Source organism: Papaver somniferum, chromosome 1, assembly GCF_003573695.1.
Source record: "Papaver somniferum cultivar HN1 chromosome 1, ASM357369v1, whole genome shotgun sequence".
Lineage (NCBI taxonomy): Eukaryota > Viridiplantae > Streptophyta > Magnoliopsida > Ranunculales > Papaveraceae > Papaver > Papaver somniferum.
Genome location: NC_039358.1, coordinates 7922473 through 7949940, shown reverse-complemented (window position 1 = coordinate 7949940; position 27468 = coordinate 7922473). Strand labels below are relative to the sequence as shown.

The window sequence follows — 27468 nt, the reverse complement described above, 5'->3', positions numbered from 1 at the left end:
TGCGCATCCAGGGAATCGAGCCCTGGTCAGTACCGTGGGAGGGTACTATGATACCACTACACCAGATGCGCTGGTGATGATCAGGTTGACCCTGCTGGTTTTATACAGTACCTCAGAGAAACGCAAAAATACCTTACGAGGCTTTACTCTTGCATCAAAGGCTTATACAGGGAAGACCATCTCCTTTTTACAATTATACTCTTAGACTCTGCAGCTATTATTTATGACTCTGCAGCTTTTATTTATGACTTCGACTCTAACATAACGGCACTTAACGTGTGGCCTTTGGGATTTACAGTGAGCTGGGCTTAGGGTGTCCTTCTAACGCATATATGTCCCAACACAGACTCTGCAGGAGTGCAGTTGCGACATCAACATCGAAACGGCTCAAACAGTGTCTTTTTGAAGCCCTAAAAGGATATTTGGACTGTACGCATAACATAACAGGTTGATCTTTCGACAGCTAACTCTCTCTCCTAAATCGAATTTCTGGGCGGTTTTTTCCACGGTTCGCCCAGAATCACTGCTCCTAAATATAAATGTGACGAATACAGCCAAAGCTTGTGGGTATCATAAACTTTTTGGTGCATGTCCCTAATGTTTTCTACCACCACTTACTCTGTTGTTTTCTTTCGAAAACAAAGAGTGAAACCAAGCTGTAGGGTATCTATTGGATGTGCTTCCATGCTTTAAGCATGTTTTTATAAGGTGTCACATCCTGCTTTCCTTCGGAAAGAGACTAATGGGGTTTTCATGGGTACTGGCTTAATTTACCTATAGTCTACAGGCAATGCCAAACAGTGCAACTTCTTTCTGAAACTCTATTCATGAGAGGAGGGGATGCCTTGGTGGAAGTTGGATCCCTGACCTCTCATACAGAAAATTAACAAGGCATCCGCTTCGGCGGTAATATATAGGACTATAGGATCCTCATCTAGTAAATACAAATGCAAAACTTAAGAACTAAACTGTTACAGTAAATACCAAATTCTACAGAAGGTTACCAATCCGGTGAATCTAGCGGTGACATTGTTTTGTTTTATATGGATTTGGTAACTCCTTGGAGCAACCAAGAATACAAATATCAATGATTTAGCTTCGGTAAGCAACCATGTTCGGTCTCCTTATAACTATTAATGGATCATGGAGTAAGTCAGTTGCCATATCAACTCCTGGTAGCAACCAAGAATACAAATATCAACTGCTAGAAATAAGTTGATGCTTTATTCAACAAAAAGGAGTAGAGAAACAAAAACAAGGATAGACACTGATACTGACTAATATATGTTGGAAAAAATGGGTTTCACAAAGGATGAATGACACAGAGAAGAAAGTGTTGCACTCCAAAACTTTCAAGGCTTGTATAAATTTCTTTTAGACAAATATTTCTACCCTCCCAATAACAATTGGCGATTACAACAGGTATGCGAAATATTGCCTTCAGGATACAATGAAAGCCCTGCAACGAAAACTGAATTCAAGGTTTGTACCCCTTGATTCAATCAAGAACACACAAAGAGATTTCTGATTTCTGATGATGCTTTTTGAAACAGAGAAAACAGATTGATTTTTCTTATATGTTAAACGAAACTGGGAGAAGCTATTTATAAAAGGTTTTGCACCTGTTGGGAATAGGTTTTTTATTCGCCAACAGGTTTCTATTCACGAAACGTCAGGTTCCTTCATCAACAGACATCAATGGTGTCTTTTGGATTCGAAATTTTCGAACAGGCTTTTATCGGCCAAATAAAACCTTCAGTTCAAAAAATTCTTACAGCCTGGGGGGCGATGCCCCCCAGGACCCCCCTTTGGTTAGCGGCGTTGAAAATATTCCAACATTCTCCCCCTATTTTCAAAAACCATAAAACAAAGTTAAAACTTTTAAATCAGAGTGACTGCATCACCGAAGTGACTGCCTACGTACCCGAGTGGGATCAAGCCAACGTAGTTCAAGCACAATTGAGACTAAGCATCATCGTTGAAATCAACACATAAATGATAGGTATTTTTTGGATTTGAACCTTCACTTAGTGTAAGAAACTCAAAGCCTTATCGAGGTTCTATGGTGAAACCAGTCTTGAACCAAGTACCCCTTATGATAAAACCGGAGTCTCCACACATATTGATTTCATAAAATCATGTGTTCTGTAGCCAAGCACGTTAATGGCCATGTGCTTATATCCTTGTTCATGAGTCTTCTTTAGAGAACGGTCTTCTTCTCTTAGGAAACAGCCTTATTTCCATACTCATATAGGTAAGTCTCGAAGGTGTTTCTGCGATACACCTTTTACTAATCATAGACTCATTAAGGATTTACATCCATCCTATTTTCTTGCAGAAACCAGCACTAATAAGAAATGGGAAGTTTTTATATTAGTGCTCCATAATCCACATCCATAACTTGTTGGTACCACATTGAACCTTGTTTATCCTTTTCAAAACATAGGTTGGGTTTCTGCTATGGGAGATCAAACTTCCTTCACAGACCTTAGTCCCATTTCTTTCCTTTTTATTGAAACCACTGAACTTGGTAGACTTTTCGTAAATGGGTCTGCCAAATTCCTCTTTGATTCAATAAAGTTAACCGTAACTACTTCCCTCTTGAGTAGTTGCCTAACCATGTAGTGTCTAAGACTTGCATGTCTAGACTTTCCATTATAAGTCTTATTAGAGACATTATATTTACCATATCTGATCATCAAAGAAAATTAGTTTTTCCTAAAAACTATATTTACCATATCCCAGCCTATAAATAGGAATGCAAGTAGTGTTGATGTTCTTCATCCACATTCAGTTACCATCAAATACTAGTTCTTTGTGAACTAGTCAACAAGCACACTCCGGATCACCCAAATATACCCATCTAGATAAATATCCTCTTATCGTCATCATATACCGGTGCCGTTCTGCTAAATATGCAGGTGGATTCTCCAAACATCATACGGAACTGCTACCCACTAATTTTTTTTTTTTTTTTTGATCGGTGGAACTGCTACCCACTAATAACAGGCTTATTACTGGCTTTGTTATCCTTTACTATTTATGGGTCTCCATTACAAGGCCTATAGTAGGTCATCTTCCGCAGTTAGTAGGATCTACAGCTTTGTTCAAAACCCTTGCTGACATGTCTGACAGATATGAACCTATATATCTTCATGGTCCGGTTCGGTATGCACCCAACCATAGTTGAGTAGTTGGGAGATGTCTAAGGAGTGCTTCACCACCAACGACAAGTTTCTCTCGCTAGTCGTCACCTAATGCTGCCAGCAAGCACCTTACTTATGAAATAATTGTGTTATATTATGAAAATATACCTGGTCCTCTAGAATAGAATGAAAATAAATACTTTGGTGAGTACAAGGCTCACTGAAATTTGCACGTTATGTGGTTGACAATTATTGTCAGCAATGGAGTGTTAAGTACTGGGTCAATTTAGAAAATTCGACGCATTGCACACCCCAAAGAAAACTTCATGATTATCAAGACAATGAACAATTATATGGATTTATTAAGTTTTTAAATATGACTTGTTCAAGAAGAAGGAGAATGGTAAACTATATATCATGATGACGATGACGATATACCAGATAAGTTTCTGTCGTCCTTGAAGACTTGTAGACATGACCTCATTTTATATTCGCACCTTACACATACCTCTTGTTGGTTGGCACATTTGTGTCTTGAGCCAATAAGAAAAAAGGGTAATTGTCAACTTACAGGTCGTGAGAAAGAATCTTTCATTGTAGAACAGGTCTAATTCCTTCTCCATGAAGTTTTTCGATCCGATATAGTTATACATACACCTAAGAACCGAAGAGTTTCCATTTCATGTAATCCAAGAACTCAAAAATGCTTTCGCTTTCGTCAAAAGGTTCAACTAGCCATGAAGATGACTTGGTTTTGGAGAATTCATCAGCATCTGTTGTCGCAAGCAATTGCGATCTTTTAAAACAGATTTTGTTGTGTGTGCCGATGAAACCTTTGATGCTATTCAAGTGCGTATCAACAAGTTGGCTATCTCTATTCTCAGACCCACTTTTTGTTCAGAGCTATACTCTTCGGAATCACAGACTTTCTAATCGTGGGTTGTTTTTGCACAAAATGTCTATGGGTGGTGTTGACCCAAAATTTGAATTCGTTTTTGCTGATGGAAGGAGTTTTACAGGTACTATGCCGTTCCAAACATCATTTCCCAAAGAATCCACGTTTGTGATAACGGAACAGTCGTGCAATGGTCTTATCTGCTGCAGTAGCGGCAGTAGAGAAGACAGAGATAGCAGAATTTTCTATATATTCAACCCAACCACAAGTCAGTATAGAATCCTTCCTTCGTCTCCATCTAGAGAAGAGGGCTCCATAGTTAGGAATGTTAGCTTGGCTTTCGATCTGCTAAAATCGCCTCATTATCAAGTAGTCTGCTTTTTAATATCGATGGAAAAATGCATTTTTCAGATTGATATTTACTCTTCAAAAACAGCATCTTGGAGGCGATCTGGAGAAGGATTCTCCAATAAGCCATTTCTGCTTACTAAGTCTGGTGTGTTCTGGAACGGTTCACTTCATTGGGTCCATGTAACCGAATATCCTCATGTTAGCTTGAAGGATTCTTTTGTTTACTTTGACGTCGATCAAGAATTATTAATGGATATGCCGGTTCCAGAAATACCTGACGGGAAAGTTTGGGATAAAGAGAAAATTGGTTACTTTGGTGAGTGCAAGGGTCATTTACATCTTATTCCAAATTATGATGAATATGATGGGCATTTCTACATATTTGAGATGGAAGACATTCACTATAAGCAGTGGAGTTTAAAGTACAAGGTCAATTTAGAGGAAGTGTTAATTGCATACCCAAAGACGTTTTTCGACAATGAACGCATTTGCGAGGAGAATGAATTAGGTTTGTATCAACACTTGTACGGTTACAAGTTCTCGATATTTCTTGTAGAAGAAGAAGAAGGAGGAGAATCATTAAACATACTGATCCATATACCAGATAAGATTATTTCTTATGATCTTAAGAACATGAGCTTCAAGGAAACACATGATTTGCCTTCAAGTCTTTACCATACAGGGCCAGCTCAGGCCATTTTATGTGGTGCACATCAACACAGCGAGTCACTTGCTTGCATTTGATTGATTGAAGAAATATGGATTGATTTTTTTATTTGAAGGCTATTATTCGCGCGTCACACTCCTTTAGAGGGGCTTCACCTAATAAGACAAAAACGGGTCACCCATAACTAATATCAAAAACTCCTTATCTCAAATAATTTTGTAATGACCAAACAACCCTTATTTAGTTAATTTTAATCTAATTTAATTATTTTCTAATCAAATTTAAGAATTTGGATTTTGTTATATATTTGTAATTTAAAAAAATTAATTAAAAATTAAGAAGATGGATTTTCTAATTGAACTAAAAAATTAAGAGGATTCGGGATTAATTACGTATGGGAAAAATACTTCAAAAACCCAGACGTACACAATTACGTCCAGAAAAAAACTTCACGAAACTGGACGTATCAAATTACGTCTGGGAGAACAAGTCACGAACCTAGACGTAGCGACTTACGTCTGGAAAATAACTTCAAAAAACCTAGACGTATTCCAATCTGAGCTTTCCTCTCAAAAGATACAGGAACAATTACGTCTAGTTAGCTTATAAGATAAACCTAGACGTAGAAAATTACGTCCTGAAAAACAAGTCACTTGCTTGCGTTTGATTAATTGAAGAAACATGGATTGATTTTTTGTTTACCACTACTAATATAAATCAAAACTAGACTTATTTTTTCCAGTGAAAATGTGTGGTTGTGTGAAGCTCTTTATTGTAAGAAGTATGTGACAAAAGCTCATTATTATATTTGTTGTTGTATCGAAGTCTTAATTTGTTGTTGTAAGAAGTAATAACCAGCCAGAAGATGCATTGATGAAGTGAAAAATAAAATACAGTCCTTCGTTCGCTCAAAAAAAGCCAATAGTATAAATTGTGACCTGCTCTCTCACAAGTCTCTTTTATGTTGGATTTTTATGATTGATTGATTTCGCGAGAATCTGTGAGTTTTCTTCGTTTTTTATAACTTGTCAAGTTAGCAAACTGCATTCTGCGTCAATAGCTATCAAAGCGTCAAAGTTTCTTTAACAAATTCAGCCACAGAGAAGGAAGGATAGTGATTTCTAACGCGGATTGTGGGACAAACAGCACTACTTCTACTGGCAAAATCAAACATCATTGCTTCTCGTAATACCAATACACATATACGTATGAAAATAAAGAAGAAAATTCACACGGTCATACGAGCGATTGACGGACACCGTCCCTATTCATTTTCCACCCAGCACTATTCACCAACCAAAAGCCTATAAATAGGAATGCATGTAGTGTTAGTTTCTTCATTCACATATATATATTTACCATCAAAGACTAGTTCCTTTTGAAACTAGCTAACAAGCACACTCTGGTCATCACCTAAGCTTACCCGTCTACATATATCCTCTTATACTCATCATATATTCAGGAGCCGTTCGACTAAATATGCAGGTGGATTTGCCAAACATCATACAGAAGTACTACCCACCAATAACAGGCTTATTATTAGCTTTGGTGTTATGGGTCTCCATTACAAGGCCAAGAAGGAATTCCAAAACCAAATTACCACCGGAAGTTGCAGGTTCATGGCCTATAGTGGGTCATCTTCCACAGCTAGTAGGATCTACACCTTTGTTTAAAACCCTTGCTATTATGTCTGAAAAATACGGACCTGTCTTCATGGTCCGGTTTGGTATGCACCCAACCTTAGTTGTGAGTAGCTGGGAGATGTCTAAGGAATGCTTCACCACCAACGACAAGTTCCTTGCCAGTCGTCCACCTAGTGCTTCAGCCAAGTACCTCGCTTATGATCACGCCATGTTTGGTTTTTCGTTTTACGGTCCTTATTGGCGTGAGACACGGAAGATCTCTACTCTCCAATTACTCACACATAAGCGACTCGAGTCGCTCAAGCATATCCCCTACTCTGAGATCAACAGCTGCGTGAAAAAATTATATGCCCGTTGGGTGAAAACGCAAAGCCAGATAAAGCAAAATGTTGCAGGTGCAGCTGAAGATTTTGTTAAAGTCGACATGACAGGAATGTTCGGGCATTTAACCTTGAATGTGGTGTTGAGGTTCGTTGTTGGAAAGCCTGTTTTTATCCATAAAGATAATTATGGAGACGACACCAAGGATTGCCATAACGAAGAGGAGTTAGAGGGTCTAAAGCTTCACAAGACTATCGTAGAGGTTTTTGAACTATCAGGCGCTTCTGTGGCATCTGATGTTCTTCCATACCTTGGGTGGCTTGATTTGGATGGACGAAAGAAACGCATGAAGAAGACAGCCAAAGAGATGGACTTGATTGCTCAAAAATGGCTTGAAGAGCACCGACAAAAAAAGAGACTACAACCATTATTAGGCAACAACCATGATGATGAGAATGACTTCATGGCCGTGTTGCTATCAGTTCTTGATGAAGGAAAGGATGATCTTTTCTTCGGTTACAATCGGGACATTGTCATAAAAGCCACATGTTTGGTACGTTTTTATACTCCCTCCTTATAATTATTGGATGGATGAGCTAATTGAATTTAGTTTTGTCTACCTTGCAGACACTTATCTTAGCTGCTACAGACACCACTTCCGTGTCATTGACGTGGGCTCTCTCACTACTACTCACCAATCCCAGAGTCTTAAGGAAGGTTCAAGATGAGCTTGACACCGTAGTTGGCAAGGAACGAAACGTAGAAGATCGAGACGTCAATGACCTGGTATACCTCCAAGCAGTTACCAAGGAAACTCTCCGGTTGTACCCTGCCGGTCCACTGGCCGTACCCCATGAGGCTATTGAAAACTGTAATGTGGGTGGGTATGAAGTGAAAGCAGGGACACGCTTGTTGGTTAACTTGTGGAAAATTCATCGCGATCCTCGAGTATGGTCAAACCCATTGGAGTTTAAGCCGGAGAGGTTTCTTCCACAACTGGATGGTGGTACTGGTGAAGCTTCTAAGTTGGACTTTAAAGGTCAAGATTTTGTGTACACACCATTTGGTTCGGGTCGAAGGATGTGCCCAGGGATCAACTTCGCCAGCCAGACGCTTCACATGACACTAGCTCGCCTACTACATGCATTCGACTTTGACAATGAATCAAATGGACTAGCAATAGACATGACGGAAGGTTCAGGATTAACCATGCCGAAAGTAACCCCACTCGAAGTCCACCTTCGCCCACGCCTCCCTTTCACACTTTACTAGAAGTAGTCACCAAATATGCAAGAGGAACTTTTGCTTTTATTCTTAAGCAATATACAACAGGAAATGGTATTATTAGTATTGTATTTATTTTTGGTACGACGTATGAAGGTGAAATTTCGATTGCTGGCGCAGTTATTTCACGAGATCAAATGCTGGTTTAATCATTTATTACAATAGTTCTCGTCTGAACATTAAACAATGAAACCTAATTATGAAGAGATAAGGGACCAACCAAGAGATATAAAATTGGCCCTTGGTGGTCGTGGCACCAGATGATGGTCGATTGAGAAAGTTCCAAGTTGGTTGGAAAGAGTTTGAACCCAATATGAATTGTAGAAAGCTAATTAGATCAAAATTATGAAAATGTGTGGGACCGGCTCCTTGCAAGCCTAAGGGCCGACCTTGGTCGGTCAAGGTAGCATGCCCGTGTCACCATAGTGCTCATGTCTCAGTCCTGAGAATTTTCGTATTTTTTGGTAAATATTTTGGATTTTCAAAACTTGATCTTGACTGAAACTCTCGATTTTGCTCGAATGAGCAAGTAAAACTTTGCTCGTGCGACCAATATTTTGAGAATATTAAAATAATAATATTTTAATATTTGCCACGAGTATCCTAGACGGTCATGTGACCACTTGACTTTTTGGCCTTTTGATGGTTTGAGTAATATTTGAGAAAATATGAGATTGCAAGGTGTGGGACGGTCACGGCTAGGGCATGGCCGGCCGACTAGGTAGCCCGGTCCCGTGACACCTTTCCCTATTTTTTACTATTTTTTCATCGTCTGAAGGAAAATATGGAGAGACTAAGAGTTTTTCTCAAACAAGGAAATTTGCTCAAATGAAGGAGTTTTCATGAGATTAATAAAATAATGGGAGTGAGAGGTGGGGTCGGCCATGACGGCATGACTGACCGGCCGGCAGGACCGGTTCCTTAGGCGCCTCTTTTATTATTTTATTAATATTATTTTCTTCTCTATTTTGCATAGGTTTCCTCGTTCGTCCATATTTTTGAGTGCTCGTTCGTGCATTATTTCTAAGTACACTCGCACATCCTAGATGCCCGATCAATGAATATTTATTATCAATTCATGGAATTCAGCTGAGAATCATCCACGACACGGAGTAATAAAATAAAATGATTATCTATTGTTAATCATGGAATGGAGTAATAAGATAGAGTGATTATCTATTACTAATCCATGAAATCCAGTCGAGGATCAGTCATGGAATGGAGTATTGTGATAAATAGATTATCTTCTAGGAATTCAATTGATGAATGACACGCTAGAATTAACTTATGAGTTGCAGAATCGAGATATGAGATAGTGGAAGCATCATACTCGTTCTGAGGGGTGTATAGTCAGGGAACAACGAATAGCGTGACGTCCTAAAGGGATTAGGATCTATACTAGCATGCAATATGTCTAGGATCCGCCCAATCGCTAAGAGATTCTATACACGTTCTCTCTACATATAGTCAGGGAACAACAAATAGTGTGATGTACTGAAGACGTTAGCGCTCTATAGTAGCATGCAATATGTATAGGAGCCGTCCAACCATTTTGATTCTACGCAGAGGTAATGACGAAATGTGTAAAGCATTGAAAGCTCAGGTGTTCGAGAAACCTATTCATCATAGCTCTGAGAGGATATTCACTTAGTCAGAGATCGTGAAATAGTTCACAGATCATAAAATATGAGTTTCACATACATTCCTGAAGTCGGGTTAGACACACGCAGTATCATGATTTTACGATTTTATCCTTTGTCGAAAATCCACCATCAACAGCCGATAGTCTAGTTGATCACCATTTCGTATAGCTCATTGATTTTTTGCCGTTTGAATTTGAGCTGTCCATTTCTTGATTAGTTTTGGAAGGTGTCCAAAGGTTTCTTCTTTCTATTTCATAAGGATTTCGCCAGTTGTAATTAGCTTTAGTTGAAGGTCTAAACCAGGTTCGGAGTTATTTTGTTGACACCGGGTTGTTTCTATTACTTGCTTAAGTTATGAGTGACTTAACCATAAATGATGAAATTTGTAGTTTTTTTCCCATGCTAGTCAATGCTTTGGTATGTAAAAATACTTAAGCATGATCAAAAGATATTTTCGGAATTTGAGTAACTCTCGCATGAGGGTTGGTTAGACGCCACTGCTGGGTAGCGGTAGCTCTATCTAGTCTTTCCATAATATTATTTGATCCTTATTGGTTGTTTGTCCATGTGTATGGATCCACACAGATTCCTAGATTCATGAACCAATTTAATTTATCATTGTGAGGAAAGGTTGCGTATGTTCATATGTTACTTTCCTTCCTATTTTTATTTTTTCAGATTGGTCGTCTATCACTTTGTTAAAGTTTCCTAACGGTATCCATGATGTTGCATTTTTCAATACGGGGAAAAATTGTAGGAAAATCCTGCCATGAGACTTGTCTTGTGTCTAGGTGTAGTGGCGATCCGTATATACCGGTGCCAATCCACGGTTGACCTTGAGCTGGGAGAGTGATGACGACGTGAATGTAACTTTAGGATTGAAGCAGTTCTCGAACATTTAGATTGTTCATCCACATAAAACAGAATCCTCATCTTCCTCCAATATCTTGGGTATAGTTGTGAGATTTCTAATTGTAGGGATCGGGCGAGCCCTGGCATATGGGTTTCGTTGGTTAGAGTTTCGGATAAAGAAATTATGATGGGCTTGTGAAGGGAAATCTACCCCTTTAGGTGTTGTATGGTTGTTGGGTTGTTAATTCCTTAGCAGTTCCAAGTCAAGATGCTCACTTAGGCATGTTGATATGAAATCAGGGTAGGGTAAGCAATTAGGTTAAGGGTTGGAAATCAGATTAAAAAAAAAAAGATATTATTGGATCTAGGTTTACGAGTAAGCAATTTTTATGGTTTGAGATTTGGGCTTGTTAATAGGTTTGAATCTGGGCTTAAGATGCCTATAGATGACGGTGTAAAGACTTGGTCAGCAACCCTTTAGGAGTGGATAATCATCAGAAATGGTTGTCTGATGGGAAAAAAACTTAAAGTCTATAACCTTAATATCTTCGGAAAACAACTATCTAGCTTATAACCTAGCAAACTATATACTGTCGGAATCTTTCTTCCTTCAAAGAATGGGATGCCCAATCCCTTTCTTTCCTTTTGTCAACTTTTGCAAGACAGAAAGAATTTGGATCTATCGGAAATGTAATCTCAGGAATGTAAATTCCGGTGTATAACCTGTTTCATCTATTAAATTCTCAGCAAGTCCTAGCTTAAGGTACACATGGTATGTGAGTAAGTTCACACTGGCTCCTAAGTCAAGCAAAGCTTTCTCAACACGATATTTACCTATTGTTCAAGAAATGTTAGGAGACCCTGGGTCTTTATACTTATGAGTAGTGGTATTCTGAATAATGGAACTCAGGTGACTAGCTATAAAGGAATTCTTCTGGACACTAAGCCTTCGCTTTCGCGTACACATATCCTTAAGGAACTTGGCATAAGCGGGAATCTTCTTAATCACATCTAATAATATAAGGTTGATAGTTACTTACTTAAAAACCTCCAATATATCATTAAAGGTGGACTCCCTCTTAGTTGGAACTAGAAGTTGTGGGAATGGGGCTCTAGGAACAAAGTCGGGCTTATCATGAACCTCATGGGTCTCTTTAGAGACTCTATCAGTCTCCTCATTTTCTGGTTCAGACAACATGTTCACTATCAGGCATGGCAACCTTGTTGTCTATCACTCTACCACTCCTAAGGGTTTTAATAGTATTCACATGATCAGATGGTCTTTCACCTATTTTATTAATTCCTCTAGGGTTGGGTTGAGTTTGACTAGGAAACTTACCTCTTTCTCTCAAAGACTAATTTATCTGACTAACCTGGGTTTTCAACTCGGAAATAGCCTGAGAGTTAGCCTGACATATTCTCTTATTTTCTTTTAAACCTTGAGCAACAGATTGCTGAAACTGAACAATGTTACGAGTTAGCAAGGCGAGAGACTCTTCTAAACTCATGATTTTCTTATATGAGGGGTTTTGTAATTGTGTCGGAGCTGAAGGATTCTTAGTATAGACAAATCCTAGGGGAACCTGAGCGTTACTAGACTGACCTTGATTCTGTCCCTTAGACCAAGAAAGGTTTGGATGGTTTCTCCATCCAGGGTTATAGGTTTCTGAATATGGGTCAAACTTCTGACGGTTATCAAATATAGTGTTGTTATAAAGATCATTGGCTTTCTATTCAACAGTATGGCCTTAACAAAAGGCTCTATTCTACCACTACTACCACTATAATGACATAATTCTAAGGCTTCTAACCTTTTGGCTATGGATGCTATTTTAGCATCTGACTCATAAGATCCTTCCCTATTGACATTTCCTCTACTTAGAAGAATTATATTATGGGGTTCCCTATTATTTTCCCATTGTTGGGTCTTATCGGCGATTTTATTCAAAAATGTCATCGCTTTATCAACAGTTTTATTCTCAAACCCACCCGTGCATAAGGACTCAACCATGGTTGTTGTTAGAGCATAGCTCGGTTGAACCCACCAAGCGTTGGTATGTCAAGTTTGGTTGTCATATGTTAGTGAATCAAAACTCATGTTAAGAGTCGCTTGATTATGTACTAGAGTCAACTTTGTATAGTTTAGCTTGAAGTATTAAGATAATGAGACATTACAAGTATTGCGAAGACTTGAAGATGTGAAGAAGCAAGGAGCTACAACGACAACAATCATCCTCCCTAAGGTATCTTTCAAGTCGTGCATATTGAAAACAAAAATGTGAAGCACATTTGAACTCTGGATAGACATAGTATTAAGGAATACAATACGAGGTTTATTGCTTAACCATTAAACTTTGTAGATAAGACATCGCCATAATCTTTTGAATGCTATTGTGATTATGTATGGGTATGAGGTGAGGATTTCATCCTAGGGAACAATGTTTTACATGTGTTCTGAGGAAGTAAGTTCATAAACTTGTTTGTGAATCGAAAAGGAAATCGCCAGGCGTTATTGGTTTGTTTATTAATTGCATATCTTATGAACAACCAATATGTGTGATTGAGTATAACCATTCATGACTTGTGTTGTGTTCTTGGTAGAACTATTCACAGAGGCCTGACTTATGTATTGGTATGACTTTTATTAGTGAAACCGATCTTAAGTAATCACCTGAGATGGTATGATCAGGTTTGTGATTTTATGTCTGACCAAATATGGGAAAGGGGAAACGATCCTAGTAAGAGGTGCAGTACATTACAAAGGGGAAATAATCCTTGTATGGGGTGCAACAAGGTTTATAGAAGAAAGGCGAACCGATCATATGAACATGTGCAACACGTTTTTATGCAAAGGGGAACCGATCCTATGGTCATGTACAACACATATAAGTTAGATTCCATATATATGTGGGGAACCGATCCTAATCCCTAGTCAACCGATTTTGGAAAACTAGTGTGACTATGCACAATACTCACATGGAAGGTAGAACCGAAACTTATTTTGGTAGAACCGTTAAACCCATGATTTTGATTGAATGTTATTTGATCAATCGCATAGTTCTTGAAAGTCATATGAACCAATTCTAAACTTGTTTGGAAGTGTGTCAAATCGGTTTCAAGGTTGTAAGTGTGAAAGAGAACTTACAAAGTAAGGATGTCGACATACTTTGAACACGTGTTGTGAATGTTTATTTCTTTAACTGTTTAAAGTTATTCCTTAATAGTTAAGGGAATAGACTCCCAGGATCGAAACATAAATAAGTTAAGAATCTTTTAATTAAGGTAATTAACTTCATTTTTAGAAAAATAATAATTAGTAATGTGCATTTACTAATTATAGATTTTCTGAGAGATTTCGATCATTATTTTTTGGACAGAGCATTTCTAGGAATTATGGAAATAGAATTTGTGCTTTAATGAATATCTTGAGAATATTTTCTGTTTTGGAAATTCGTTGGTGTCCAAACTTCCTTGTCTATAAATACTTGAAGTTTGCCTTTCTAGAAAATTAATCCTTCGTAACAACAAGCTTCCTCTTTGTTGTGTTGTTACTGGTGTAGCCGCCTATTCGGAGAGGAGAGTAACCTAATTAGGCGAAATCTCTTACGTCCGCTCAGTTTAAATTCTTGCTTGGGATTGAGAATCTCTAGCGTGTACCGTTGGTGGGAAATTAGATAATTGTGGTTTATCTTTTGTTTTCATTGATTTGATTGACTTACGGTGGTTGAAATTTGATTGCATCTAGTTTGTTTATGCTTGAGAATATTCTCTTCTGATATAAGATTCACTCAAACTAGTTCAGAGTTTCGACAGGGATCTTTAGACTGTTGTTAGTTCTAAATACAATCTTGTGATAATCCATTATTAACATACTCCGTTCTGTGCGTGACTGATTACAAGAGATTCAAGTGATTGTGTGCATGTTATTATTGAAGATCTAAGAAGATTTGAAGATTTGAAGATATTGAAGATTTCTGATTTGTGGGTTCATAATCTTTGGTGTGCACAATACTTGTTTCGGTAAAAGAGGATCCGATTAATAATCAGTTTATCCTTGTGATAGATTGGATTGATTAATTTAGTAGATCGGTATCGACACAATTATTTGGATTAACAGTGTTTTTGGCTTAGTCTTAAACGATTATTTCGGTAATTGAACATAAGATAGATCTAAGGACCTGACGAATGAGTTTATGTTAAGATAAACAGAAGAGCCTTTGTCCGACTCATATCACTTGGTTGAATAGAGTTGATACCAAACATATTTGTTGATCTTTTACTGTTTGACCAAAGGAATTGTTCCAAGTACGTGACTTATTCATAGGTCGGAGGCGTGGAAATACAGACGGAACTAGGTGAACTATAGGTTTAATTTCTTGGTCTCAACTATACGAAGTTAGGTGTAATTTTGTGTAGCGGCTTAATCATGAGAGTATTCAATTCTGGACAAGGTCCCGGTGTTTTTCTTCATTTGCGGTTTCCTCGTTAACAAAATCTTGTTGTGTCATTTACTTTATATTTCCGCATTATAATTGTTTTATTATAATTAAAGTAAATTAAAAAAACGCTAATTCCTATTTACTTGATAAGTGAATCCTATTGTGTTTGGTTAAGCCCGAACCTTTTTATCAAGTAACATACTTTAGTGTTATATTGTCTCGATCTCGTATCCATAGATGATCACACGAAGTGTGAACCGATTAGTTGTATTGTCCCGACTCAGTCCATAGACAATCACTTTCGGAGAAAGGACTTATAGGTAGGAAAAGTTTTAGCTTGTGGTATATTTGGGTACCCTCGCCTTTTCAATTGGTATCAGAGCAGGCAAACAAGAAAAGATCTAACAATCTGCGTTTGGTACTATCCAACCTATAAGAATTGAATCTAATGTCTGATTCAGTTAACATTATGCAAAAGTATGAATACTCAAAAATTTAAGATGTTACTAACTCGTTGACTCATGATCCAGGAGTTACGAAAACATCTATGTTTATCTCTGATGAAAGAGAAGATGCTGATAAAGAGTTGGTAAAATTCCTGAAGCCTATATAATCTCTGTCTTCTAAAGTATTCATTTTAAAGACATAGTCAAATCTTGTTAAACAGAAGATCAGATAAAAAGACATTCAACTGAATTGTCTAGCCAAAGAGAAAATAGATCTCACTGTCAAACTAGAGGCTCTTGGTAAATCTCTTACAGATAAAGAGACACGTCCTATGATTCTAACTAATGATGTTGTTGTGATTTCTTCTGATGAGGAAACCAAAAGTCCTTGCTTGACTTTTACAGACTGTGATAAAACTGGTTTAATAACATCTAAAACAGATCAATATGATGGTAGTTTTCCTAACTACATCAAGTTAGAATAGGATGAGAAACCAGCTTCTAGATCTAGTGATGGTCAAACGACATCTTGTCCAAAGGAAATTTTGAACCGATTCTATGGTGATTGTAAGGAATACAATTTTCAATCACTTGAAAGGAAACTCATACTTCTTCAACATACGGTGGTAAAATTTTTGAATGAAGTTTCTTGTCTTAAAAAACTAAAAGATCATTCCTCATTAGAAAGACATATTATACCACATCCCGATAAGATCAACTCAAAAGAGTCAGAGGAAAGAGTTGATAATCACTTCTGGAAAAAGGTTCCTCCGCACCCATATCGAGACAATTATGGTTTTGATAAGGAACGACTTTATAAGGAAGGGACAGAGAGAATTTCTTCCAAAAGAAACAATCAGGAGTTTCCGATAGTTGTTTCAGATGATCATACTAATGTGGATCATAAGGAAGTCCTTAGAATGAGAAAATCTTATGAAAATCTCATTAAAAGAATTAAGAGAGATTTATCTATCTTTGAGAATTCTCACATTAGTACATTTTCTCCACAAGATCATATCTCTAGAGTTAGAAAAGATCATTGTCTTGGGAGAAATTATTTTGAGCAGAAATTCCCGAAGAGAAACATGAACCATGTTTCTGGTATTCACTGTAAGCTGGAAAAAGCTTACTCGGATACAAATTAGTTGTATCAAAATTGTGCAATCTCATCCCTTTCCGTGCTCTTAATATTGGATGAGAAAAGCACATAAAAATGAAGGGCACACGTTGATGATAGCTCACTTTTTTGGTAATAAGAGATATTTAAGGAATGTCCTTTCATTCTCTCCTTCAATAAAAAGAGAAGTTCGAAAACATATCTTTGTATATTTTTGAAAACCCTGTTTCAAAAAATCTTCTCCTAGAATTATTGTCTTTCCTTGATAAGGATGTCTCCTATTACTCGTAGTATTACAAGGAGTGATAGAAAGGAATCTCGAAAAGTAATAAACTGTCAAGGGTTTGTCCCATATCGAAGAGTCAGGAAGATTATCTCAAGAATCGAACCTGATCAGAACCCTATTAGATCTCAAGAAGAATCATGTCTTGTTTCTTTCAATGATTCAGATTTTACCAAGTGGTTTCCCACGGTTAGTATGACTAATGTTATGTATGAGTTTGAAGAACCCATAGGAAACCTATTTACCTTGGTTCAAGATAGGGGTGAACTAAAATATATAATAAACGAGATGAAAAGTGATGTTGGTTTGTTAAAGCTTCAAATTGAAAACTTGAAAAACAAGAAGTGGTTGCAAACAAGTCTCTTGAGACATGCTTTAAGAGTTTGAACACTGAAGAGACCTCAGTGAACAACAAGAGCACCACTAAAGATTAAGTTATATGTTGTAGTACTTAATCTAGAATAATAGACATCAATTTTTGATCTCTTTCATCGATTGTATTAGTCTATTATGAATAAAACTATTATGAATAAAATTATTTGATTTATAATTTTTCTTGTGATAGTTTTCGGTTTACATGACCTGTGCTTGAATGTTTTTATCTTATTGCTATGTATGTTTATGGGATGTTTGATTTCGGTTTTACTACCTTAATATTCGATCTCATATGTTGTGAACCCTTGTGGTTTGGGTGACTTTTTGATTTAGCAGGATTAAGTTCTATCCCATGTTGATAGGCTTTATCAAAGAATTATGAGGGGTTCTGGTAGAAATAATATGTGAAAAAGTCACAATATGTTGAGTCGGTTTTGGTTTAGCATAAAATCATATGTGTTTCGACGGTTTTCAACTTTTTCTTGCAATTGTTAAAACCGATTTTCAACCTTTATCTGGCAAAGGTTGGTTGTTGTTATTTTTTTTTTGCATAAGGATGACAACATGATGATATTTCGATATTAATTCTCCCCGGACGAAGATGCAATCATATTGGAGAAGTGGATGTGAAATTTGAGGTAACAATCTTGTTATTTAATTTTTTTCTTGTTTAAGAAAAGCCTGAGTTTATATCATATATATTTATTGCTTTTGCTTAACAAAATTTCGCTACAATTGATGTCTATTCCATGATGTGTGTTTGAATGTGTGTGATTCAATTGGTTCCGGTTAAGAAAAACTATTGTTATCTTGCTTTATTGTTTGGTATCAATTGTTTAGGCTTACAAAATTTCGGTGCAATTGCGGTGTTTTAATGCTTATGTTGATTCAATTGCTTCTGATTGAGGTGAATAATTATGCAAGTTGATTTATTTGGTTTGTATGAATTATTTATGGCTTAACGAAATAAAAGGATTAGGGGTTGAGTTTTTTAGTCCAATTCGATTCTGGATAAGAGAAACTAAGTTAATTCTAATCTTAGTTAGACTTATCGAAGTGAGATTTCGGTTATTCAAGTCTAATCGAATGTCTTAACAAGAAATGCTAGTTAACTAACCTAGCAATTGTTTTGTTTAAAATTGAAAGGTCTAAGTTTATGGATAATTAGAACCTGATGAGAAAAATAGAGTTATCTTTATTTTGGTCTTATCGAATTAAGCGGTTGTTTTTGAACAATCGGTTTAGCAAAGAGACTAAGGTTCTTAGTTGGTTTTTTGGTTTTCTAAACAAAATTGGAAAAATAGTTTCGGACAATTGTTTCCTTGGTAACATATCAAAATAAAATTACTTGTAGTTTCGGTTTTGATATTGGTTATTAGAACATGATGTGTGGAACCCTGATGCCTAACTCTACAGGTTGCAAGTCTATTTTGAGATTTGTAAGATTCTTTTCGTGTTGTCCTTTATTTTTTCGTTTTTTTGTCATTTTGTGACAAAAAGGGGGAGAAATTTATGGATTAAACAAGTGATACTGGCATTGATTTCATATTGATTGGTATCGCTAAGGAAATGAACATTGGTGCTTTAACGTTTTATCTAAACGAAAGAGTGAAAGCACAGACTAAGGGGGAGTAACATGTCATATAAATTGGTATAACAAAGACGTGCGGATTGAATATCTACCTATCTTCCTTACGGGGAGTATTAGCTTTGTTATTATAATGCAACAACGAAGTATGTTTACTTGATACAAAGGTTCAGACTTAACCAAACACAATAGGATTGCTTATCAAGTAAATAGGAATTAACGTTTGTGTAATTTAATTCAATTATAATAAAACAATTATAATGCGAAAATATAAAGTAAACGACACAGCAAGCTTTTGTTAACGAGGAAACCGCAAATGCAGAAAAACCCCGGGACCTTGTCCAGAATTGAATACTCTTAGGATTAAGACGCTACACAAAATTACACCTAACTTCGTATAGTTGAGACCAAGCAACTAAACCTATAGTTCACCTAGTTCGGTCTGTATTCCCACTCCTCCAACTTATAAATAAGTCACGTACTTGGAAAAATTCCTTTGGTTTTTATTCCAAATAGTAAAGGAACAACAAATTTGTTTGGTATCAACTCTATTCAACCAAGTGATATGAGTCGGACAAAGGCTCTTCCGTTTATCTTAACATAAACTCCTTCGTCAGGTCCTTAGATCTATCTTATGTTCAATTACCGAAGTAATCGTTTAAGATTAAGCCAACAACACTCGTAATCCAAATAATTGTTTTGATGCCGATCTACTCAATTAATCAATCCAATCTACCACAAGGATAAACCGATTATTAATTGGATCCTCTTTTACCAAAAAAAGTATTGTGCACACCAAAGATTATAAACCCAAGTCAGATCTTCAATAAAAACCTGCACACAATCAATTGAATCTCTTGTGATCAATCACGCACATAACAGAGTCTGTTAACAATGGATTATCACAAGATCGTCTTTAGAACTAACAATAGTCTAAAGACCCCTGTCGAAACTCTGTACTAGTTTGAGTGAATCTTATATCAGAAGAGAAGATCCTAAAGCATAACCAAACTAGGTGCAATCAGATTTCAACCACCGTTAGTCAATCGAATCAATCCAAAACAAACGATAAAACGCAATTATCTAGTTTCCCACCAACGGTACACGCTAGAGCTTCTCAATCCCAAAGAATACTTTAAACTGAGGGGCCGTAAGAGATTTTGCCTAATTAGGTTACTCTCCTCTCTGAATAGGAGGCTACACCAGTAACTGTTAGAGCATTGCTCGGTCGACCTCGCATGCGTTGCTATCTCAAGCATGTTTGTCAATGTTAGTGATAAAAACTATAAGCCTTGATTTCTAGTCTATTATAGCTAAGTAATGTGATTTGTAGATAGTGGTAAAAGTGGTTCGATTCTCAGACTTGTGAAGGATATTAATTAGACATAAATTCTAATATTAAAATAGAAAACTCACTAAAAATTATAGAAAACTCAATTAAAGTTGATATCAATATTAAAAGAACACTAAGGCTAAGATTCCACTATTTTCCAAATTCAAAGTGATTTAATCCAATATTTATATTCATGCAATTTTTTTCGTTCAATTTAATTCTAAACTATTGCAACAAGTAGATTCTCAAAATAACAAGTGTAAATCCGAAGCATAGAACATCAAAAACCTAGGTCCAAGCATGCTCTATCAAAAGAAATAACAATTGCTTAACAAGAATCATTCAAACAATTTTCACTCAAGGCAAAACAATCATAAAAATAATTGCGATAAATAAGTAAATAAGAATATACCACTTTTTGTTGGAAAAATAGCTTCATATATTGCCTCAGCAATGGGGTTTAGGTCCTAATATTAATCACTTGCTCAAAATACATGTTTGTTGCTCAAAAGTTGATTAAAAGAGTGAAAGGTGTAAAGCAGCTGATTTGCAACAACGTAAAAGTGTTACAGATATCTGGTACAAAGAGGAACAATGATTACTATTGTATATAAACGTTACTTATCTTCTGCTAATGAACAACGACCGTTTTCTGCGACAGTTGCTTGGGCGTCAATGTTCTTCGTGTTTTTCCTCTTCAGCAGCAGCAACAGCAGAAACAGAGTTTGTTAAAACTCTGATTTCTTCTTCTCTGGCTCTCCTCAGGTCCCCAAACTTTCGAAACCCCTTCTATATGACCCAAACAATCTATTTATATCAAAAATACCGATTAAATATCTCCCAAATCTTCCAAAATCTCTTTCCTTCGCTTCACGGCAAAGTTGTGACAATTTCTTGTTTTAGAATTTCTACGCTTTTCTGAGCTTTCCTTTTTATTCTAAACTCTTCCTTAGATAGATGCAAATATTTGGGAAGGTTTACAACACTTTAATCTCTCTAAAATTCCCTAAAACAGGTCACACACGTGACTTTCCATATTTTCTTTTGTGATAAAAATCCGTCGATTGAGCCAAGTATAATCGATTTCAACACCCATATCAGATTCCTAGACCCATAAGGAGTCTATCCTATGAAAATCATAGGTTTAATCGACCTCAAACTCCTACAACTCACGATTGCCAAAACTGCCAAATATTTCCCGCCAATTTTTTGGATTTGAAACCGTGAAGAAGAAAGGGCGCTGCCTATCCAGAGTAGGGGTGCCTTTAGCAACTGCCTTAAGGGGTGTCCTGTGGGTGCCCCTTATCCAAGCTGGGGGTCCGAATAGCAAGTTTCCTCCGGGTGCTTTCCGTCAACTTTTCGAGCCAAATTTTCCAAATATGTTTATTGGCCAAAAATACCTACAAATACATAAAACACCATAATAAGTACAAAAATGAGCCCTAACAATATATAGAATCGAGACAAATCGGACACAAAAATGTGTCTATCAAATACCCCCAAACCTATTATTTGCTAGTCCTCGAGCAAAAATAAAATAGAAATAAAATCCTAACTCACTTTCGCAGGCATCGTCCATTGCATTTAGCGTATGCAATAAGCCTTTAAACCCCTAGGTGTCCCTAGTGGCAGAGTGTTGTCTCCGGAGGGCTTACCAGAGGTATACCCACAAAACCTTTATACTCCAGACCCTAACTATCTACACAGAACCTTGGAAGGCACTAAAGAATCTCCTTGGTTGGCATACTTATTGATTACGGGAGGAAGTACCCTGATGCGAAATTCCAATTGTTGTACACGAGTTTGCACTCAAGCATACTAAAATTCATATGAAGTGACAGAGCTCTACTCAGATAGTTGCACTATGGACATCAATATCCGGAGTCAAAACTAATCACATGGATAGATCAAGAAGATGGATATAGAAAAACATAAATGGTTTTGATGTTTACTAGGTGAAAGGTGTTTCTCATATCTGTCTGAAGGCCTCCGCCAAAATGAACCTATCATAATGTACTGAGATACTAGTCTGACTAATATCAACACACTAGCATATACAAGGGAACCAGTGATTGATAATCCTAACTGTAGGTCAACACACTGGCATATACAAGGGTTCCAGTGGTCGACTTTATTGAATTTATTCCAGTTGGTCTGATGGTCTGGTCTCAATTTCTCTCTTTTTTTTTTTCTTTTTTTTTTGTATCTCAATCACTCTAATTCACCCTAGCATTGGTAACAACTTGAATTGTGAGCCCCACCTAATCACTTAGAGAAACATAGTTTTAAAAACAAAAAAAATAAAAATAGAAGTGAAAAGGACTCAACGAGATATGGTGAAACTATCATGTTATTTCTAACACATGAGCTTTGTGCTTTTATAAATAGACTCTTTAGATGTTGCAATCTAGTCAGATTGGTTCCTCAACTCCTACAACCAAAATGCTTCCATCCACTTAGATTGGATAGTGCCATCCTTAATAGGCATAAACTTCTAGGCTCTGGAGTTTAATTATTGCAACGAAAAGGTAACAAAAAGTTCTACCCTACCCCCAAACTTAAATCTAACATTGACCTCAATGTTTCTAATTAAAGAACAATACCAAAAATATAAGTAACATGAGGAAATAGTAAAGAGAGAAGTCGGAAAGATAGTATCTGGGTGAAGTGTAACCAAAAACCTACAAAAATATTATACAACATACAAAATCTCCTCGATGGTCAATCAAGGTAAACAGGGTCCTCCAGAGGGACCTCCTCAACATCACCTGTAGGAAAAGGCTCTAAAAAGGGCTTCAATCGCTGACCGTTAACCTTCGAAGAACTACTACCATCTGGTGTCTCAATATCAACAGCGCCATGAGGAAAAACAGTACGGACCACAAAAGGACCGGTCCACCGAGAGCGCAACTTCCCGGGGAATAGATGCAAACAAGTGTCATACAGAAGAACTTTTTGACCTGGAGAAAATGACTTTCGTAAAATATTCCTATCATGCAAAAGTTTCATTTTGTTCTTATACTCCTTAGCACTATCGTATGCATCTCTAAGAATCTCGTTCAACTCATTGAGCTGAAGCTTTCTTTGAGCTCCTTCCTTGTTAAGTGAAAAGTTTAAGTTCTTAATAGCCCAATAGGCTCTATGCTCTAACTCAACAGGCAGTTGACATGCCTTTCCAAATATTAAACGATAATGTGACATTCCATGGGTGTCTTAAACGCAGTACGGTAAGCCCATAAGGCATCAGTAAGCCTTGAAGACCAGTCTTTCCTATTTGGATTAACTGTTTTTTCTAGAATACGTTTAATTTCCCTATTGGAAATCTCTACCCGAACACTAGTATGAGGGTGATATGGGGTTGCTACTTTATGGGTAATACCGTATTGTTTCATTAAAAGAGCAAACGGTCTATTACAAAAGTGTGAACCTCCATCACTAATTATAGATCGCGGCGTAGCAAAACGTGTAAGTATATTTTCTTTCAAAAACTGGACTACGACCCTGTGGTCATTTGTTTTACACAGAACCGCCTCAACCCACTTAGACACATAGTCTACAGCGACAAGTATGTAAAGATAACCAAACGAAATAGGAAATGAACCCATAAAATCAATGCCCCACACATCAAAGACCTCGATCACTAAAATAGGTTTCAAAGGCATCATATTTCTACGGGAAATGGTTCCTAACTTCTGGCAACACTCACAAGAAACACAATGACTATGGGAATCTTTAAACAACGAAGGCCAGTAAAATCCACATTGCAAAATCTTAGCAGCAGTCTTCTTAGCACTAAAATGACCCCCACTTGCATGTTCATGAGAAAAGGATAGAATACTGGACTGGTCACTCTCAGGTACACATCGCCTAATGATCTGGTCTGGACAATACTTAAACAAATAAGGATCATCCCAAAAAAAAATGCTTAACCTCAGGTAAAAACCTAGAACGATCTTGTTTACCCCAATGTTGAGGGGTTCGACCAGTAACAAGATAATTCACTATATTTGCAAGCTATCCCTTAAAGGAAGGGAATCACTAGGGGAACTTACAACTAGCCTAGACAAGTGGTCTGCTACTACATTTTCTGCACCCTTTTTGTCTCTAATGTCTGGGGAAAATTCCTGTAACAATAGGATCCATCTAATCAATCTAGGTTTGGTATCCTTCTTAGATAAAAGGTATTTCAAAGCAGCATGATCTGTATCCTTAATGAATCGACTGTAAAAACCTGCATGCCCTACGAATGACCTAATATCTTTTACAGTTTTTGGGAACTGTAAAGTCTTAATAAGGTCAACTTTGGCTTTGTCTACCTCTATACCCTTTAAAGAGATGATGTGCCCTAACACAATTCCTGATTTAACCATGAAATGACATTTTTCCCAATTAAGCACTAAATTTTTTTCCTTACACCTAGTCTACACTAATGTCAAATGATGCAAGCACTCATCGAAAGATGAACCAAACACTGAAAAATCATCCATAAAGACCTCTAAGAACCGTTCTACCATATCAGAAAATATGCTCATCATACAACGCTGAAAAGTTGCAGGGCATTACATAGCCCGAAAGGCATGCGTCTATACGCAAAGGTACCAAAGGGACAGGTAAAAGTGGTTTTCTCTTGGTCTTCTGGGGAAATAACGATCTGATTATAACCGGAGTAGCCATCTAAGAAGCAATAGTGACTATGTACAGCTAATCACTCTAGCATTTGGTCGATAAAAGGAAGGGGGAAGTGATCCTTCCTTGTGACCTTGTTCAATTTCCTAAAGTCAATACACACACTCCATCCCGTGGTCACTCGGGTTGGGATTAATTCATTATTATCATTATGGACTACAGTGATACCTGATTTCTTGGGGACAACCTGAACAGGGCTGACCCACTTACTGTCTGAAATTGGGTAAATAATACCCGTATCTAACAACTTAAGCACCTCTTTTCGAACTACCTCTTTCATGTTAGGTTTCAGTCGACGTTGCATCTCCCTAGAAGGTTTGGATTCTTCCTCTAAATGAATCTACTGCATACACACAGTAGGACTTATACCCTTAATGTCTGCTATAGTCCACCCTAAAGCTTTCTTATTGTCTTGAAGTACATTTACTAGCCTACTTTCCTGATCACTATCCAAATCGGAATCTACAATCACAGGTAAAGTCTCATATGGGCCTAAAACACATACTTTAGAGTATCGGGTAGTGGTTTAAGGTCCAACTTTGGGGGATCTTCTAAAGAAGGAATTAGGGTAGTCTCAGAAACTGGTAACGGTTCGAACCTAGCTTTCCATCTATCAGTGTCTAACACAGGGTAGAATCTAATAGAGCATTCACCTGTTCAATAGTGCTATCGTCGTCAAAATCTAAACCAAAATGGGATAGACAACTTTCTAATGGTTCTTCAGACAAAATGTTTGGTAATGACTCCTGAACTAAGGCTTCTATCATGTTCACCTCTTCAACACGTGTGTCATCTAGCTCATGAGGTTGCTTACTAACATTAAAAATGTTCATCTCCATAGTCATATTACCAAAATATAAACTCATCACACCATTTCAACAGTTAATGATCGCATTAGACGAAGCTACAAATGGGCGACCTAAAATCACAGGTATCTGGTTCTCTGGGTCAGGGACAGGTTGGGTATTTAGGACCACGAAATCCACTGGATAAATAAACTTGTCGACCTCAATAAGAACATCCTCGATAACACCTCGAGGGATTTTAACATACCTATCAGCTAACTTCAGTGTCATCTGAGTAGGTTTCATTTCACCAAGTCCTAGCTGTAAGTATACATGGAATGGAAGTAAGTTCACACTGGATCCTAAGTCAAGTAAAGCTTTTTCTACCCGGAAGTTACCTATTGTGCAAGCAATGGTAGGAGAACCTGGGTCTTTGTACTTTGGAGTTGTGGTGTTCTGAATGATTGAACTTACGTGACTAGCTAAAAAGGCTTTCTTATGGACGCTAAGTTTTCGCTTTCGCGTACACATATCCATAAGGAACTTGGCATAAGCAGGAATTTACCTAATTGCATCTAATAAAGGAAGTTTTATGTAAACTTGCTTAAAAACCTCCACTATGTCATTAAAGTTCGATTCCTTCTTTGTTGGTACTAATAGCTGAGGAAATGGGGCTCTAGGCATAAAATCAGACCTTTCAGGAACCGAGTTCACATCATCAGAAACTTTATCAGTCTCTTCAGCTGCTGGTCCTGAGAGGTGAGATCTTGAGGGGTGAACTACAGTATGTTCACTATCGTGCATGGTTACCTTATTGTCTACAACTCTACCACTTCTAAGGGTTCTAACAACATTCAATTGATTCGATTTGCACCTAATTCATGAACTCCTCTAGGGTTGGGTTGTGTTTGACTAGGAAACTTACCTTTTTCTCTCAAAGAATCACTTATCATACCAACCTTGGTTTTTAACTCAGACATAGCCTGACTATTTTCTTGTCCTATCCTGTTACTATCTTGTAGACTTTGTTCTACGGATAACTGAAATTTTGCAGTTTGCTGAGTTAACAAGGCGAGAGATTTCTCTAAACTTAGGATTTTCTTATCTGACTGATTCTGAAACTGAGCTAGTCCTGAAGGATTCTTAGTATAGCCAAAACCTGGGGGAGCATTAGAATTACTAAACTGACCTTGACTTTGGCCCTTAGACCACGAAAGGTTCGGATGGTTTCTCCAACCAGGATTATAGGTTTCTGAATATGGGTCAATCTTTTGACGGTTATCAAATCTAGTATTATTATAAAGAGCATTGGCTTGCTCTTAAATATTCTGGCCTTCCCAAAAAGGCTCCACTCTACCACTAGTCTGGCCCACTTCTAAGGCTTCTAACCTTTTTCCTATAGCATCAATTTTGGAATCTGATTCATAGCCTCCTTCTACCCTATTAACGTTTCCTCTACTTAAAAGAATTGTTTTCTGGGGTGCCCTACTATTTTCCCATTTCTGGGTTTTTTCGGCGATTTCATTAAAAAATTCCATCGCCGCATCAACAGTTTGGTTTTCAAATCCACCAGTGCATAGAGACTCAACCATGGTCGTTGTGGAATAATCTAAA

The 27468-nt window shown here is 37.2% G+C and overlaps 2 protein-coding genes and 1 non-coding gene across 3 annotated transcripts; 2 read left to right on the top strand and 1 right to left on the bottom strand.

The window, feature by feature from the left end:
* Positions 1–71, bottom strand: TRNAG-CCC. Its single transcript has one exon. It is a non-coding gene; the product is annotated as a tRNA-Gly (tRNA).
* A 3778-nt stretch (positions 72–3849) lies between these two features.
* LOC113323947 (F-box protein At5g07610-like) lies at positions 3850–5136 on the top strand. Its single transcript, XM_026572520.1, has one exon. It carries the CDS (start codon positions 3850–3852, stop codon positions 5134–5136), a length of 1287 nt encoding a protein of 428 aa, XP_026428305.1.
* Positions 5137–6538: 1402 nt separating this feature from the next.
* Positions 6539–8295, top strand: LOC113323118 (cytochrome P450 CYP82D47-like). The gene is made up of 2 exons (XM_026571700.1): positions 6539–7576; positions 7651–8295. The coding sequence occupies exons 1-2, from the start codon at positions 6539–6541 to the stop codon at positions 8293–8295; spliced, it is 1683 nt and encodes a 560-aa protein (XP_026427485.1).
* The last annotated feature ends 19173 nt before the right edge of the window (positions 8296–27468 follow it).

Bases quoted from the DNA above. Each gene is read 5' to 3' on its own strand.
- LOC113323947 (XM_026572520.1), top strand. From the start codon at position 3,850: ATGCTTTCGCTTTCGTCAAAAGGTTCAACTAGCCATGAAGATGACTTG.
- LOC113323118 (XM_026571700.1), top strand. From the start codon at position 6,539: ATGCAGGTGGATTTGCCAAACATCATACAGAAGTACTACCCACCAATA. The intron at 7,577-7,650 runs GTACGTTTTTAT...TCTACCTTGCAG, and splicing joins TCATAAAAGCCACATGTTTG to ACACTTATCTTAGCTGCTAC.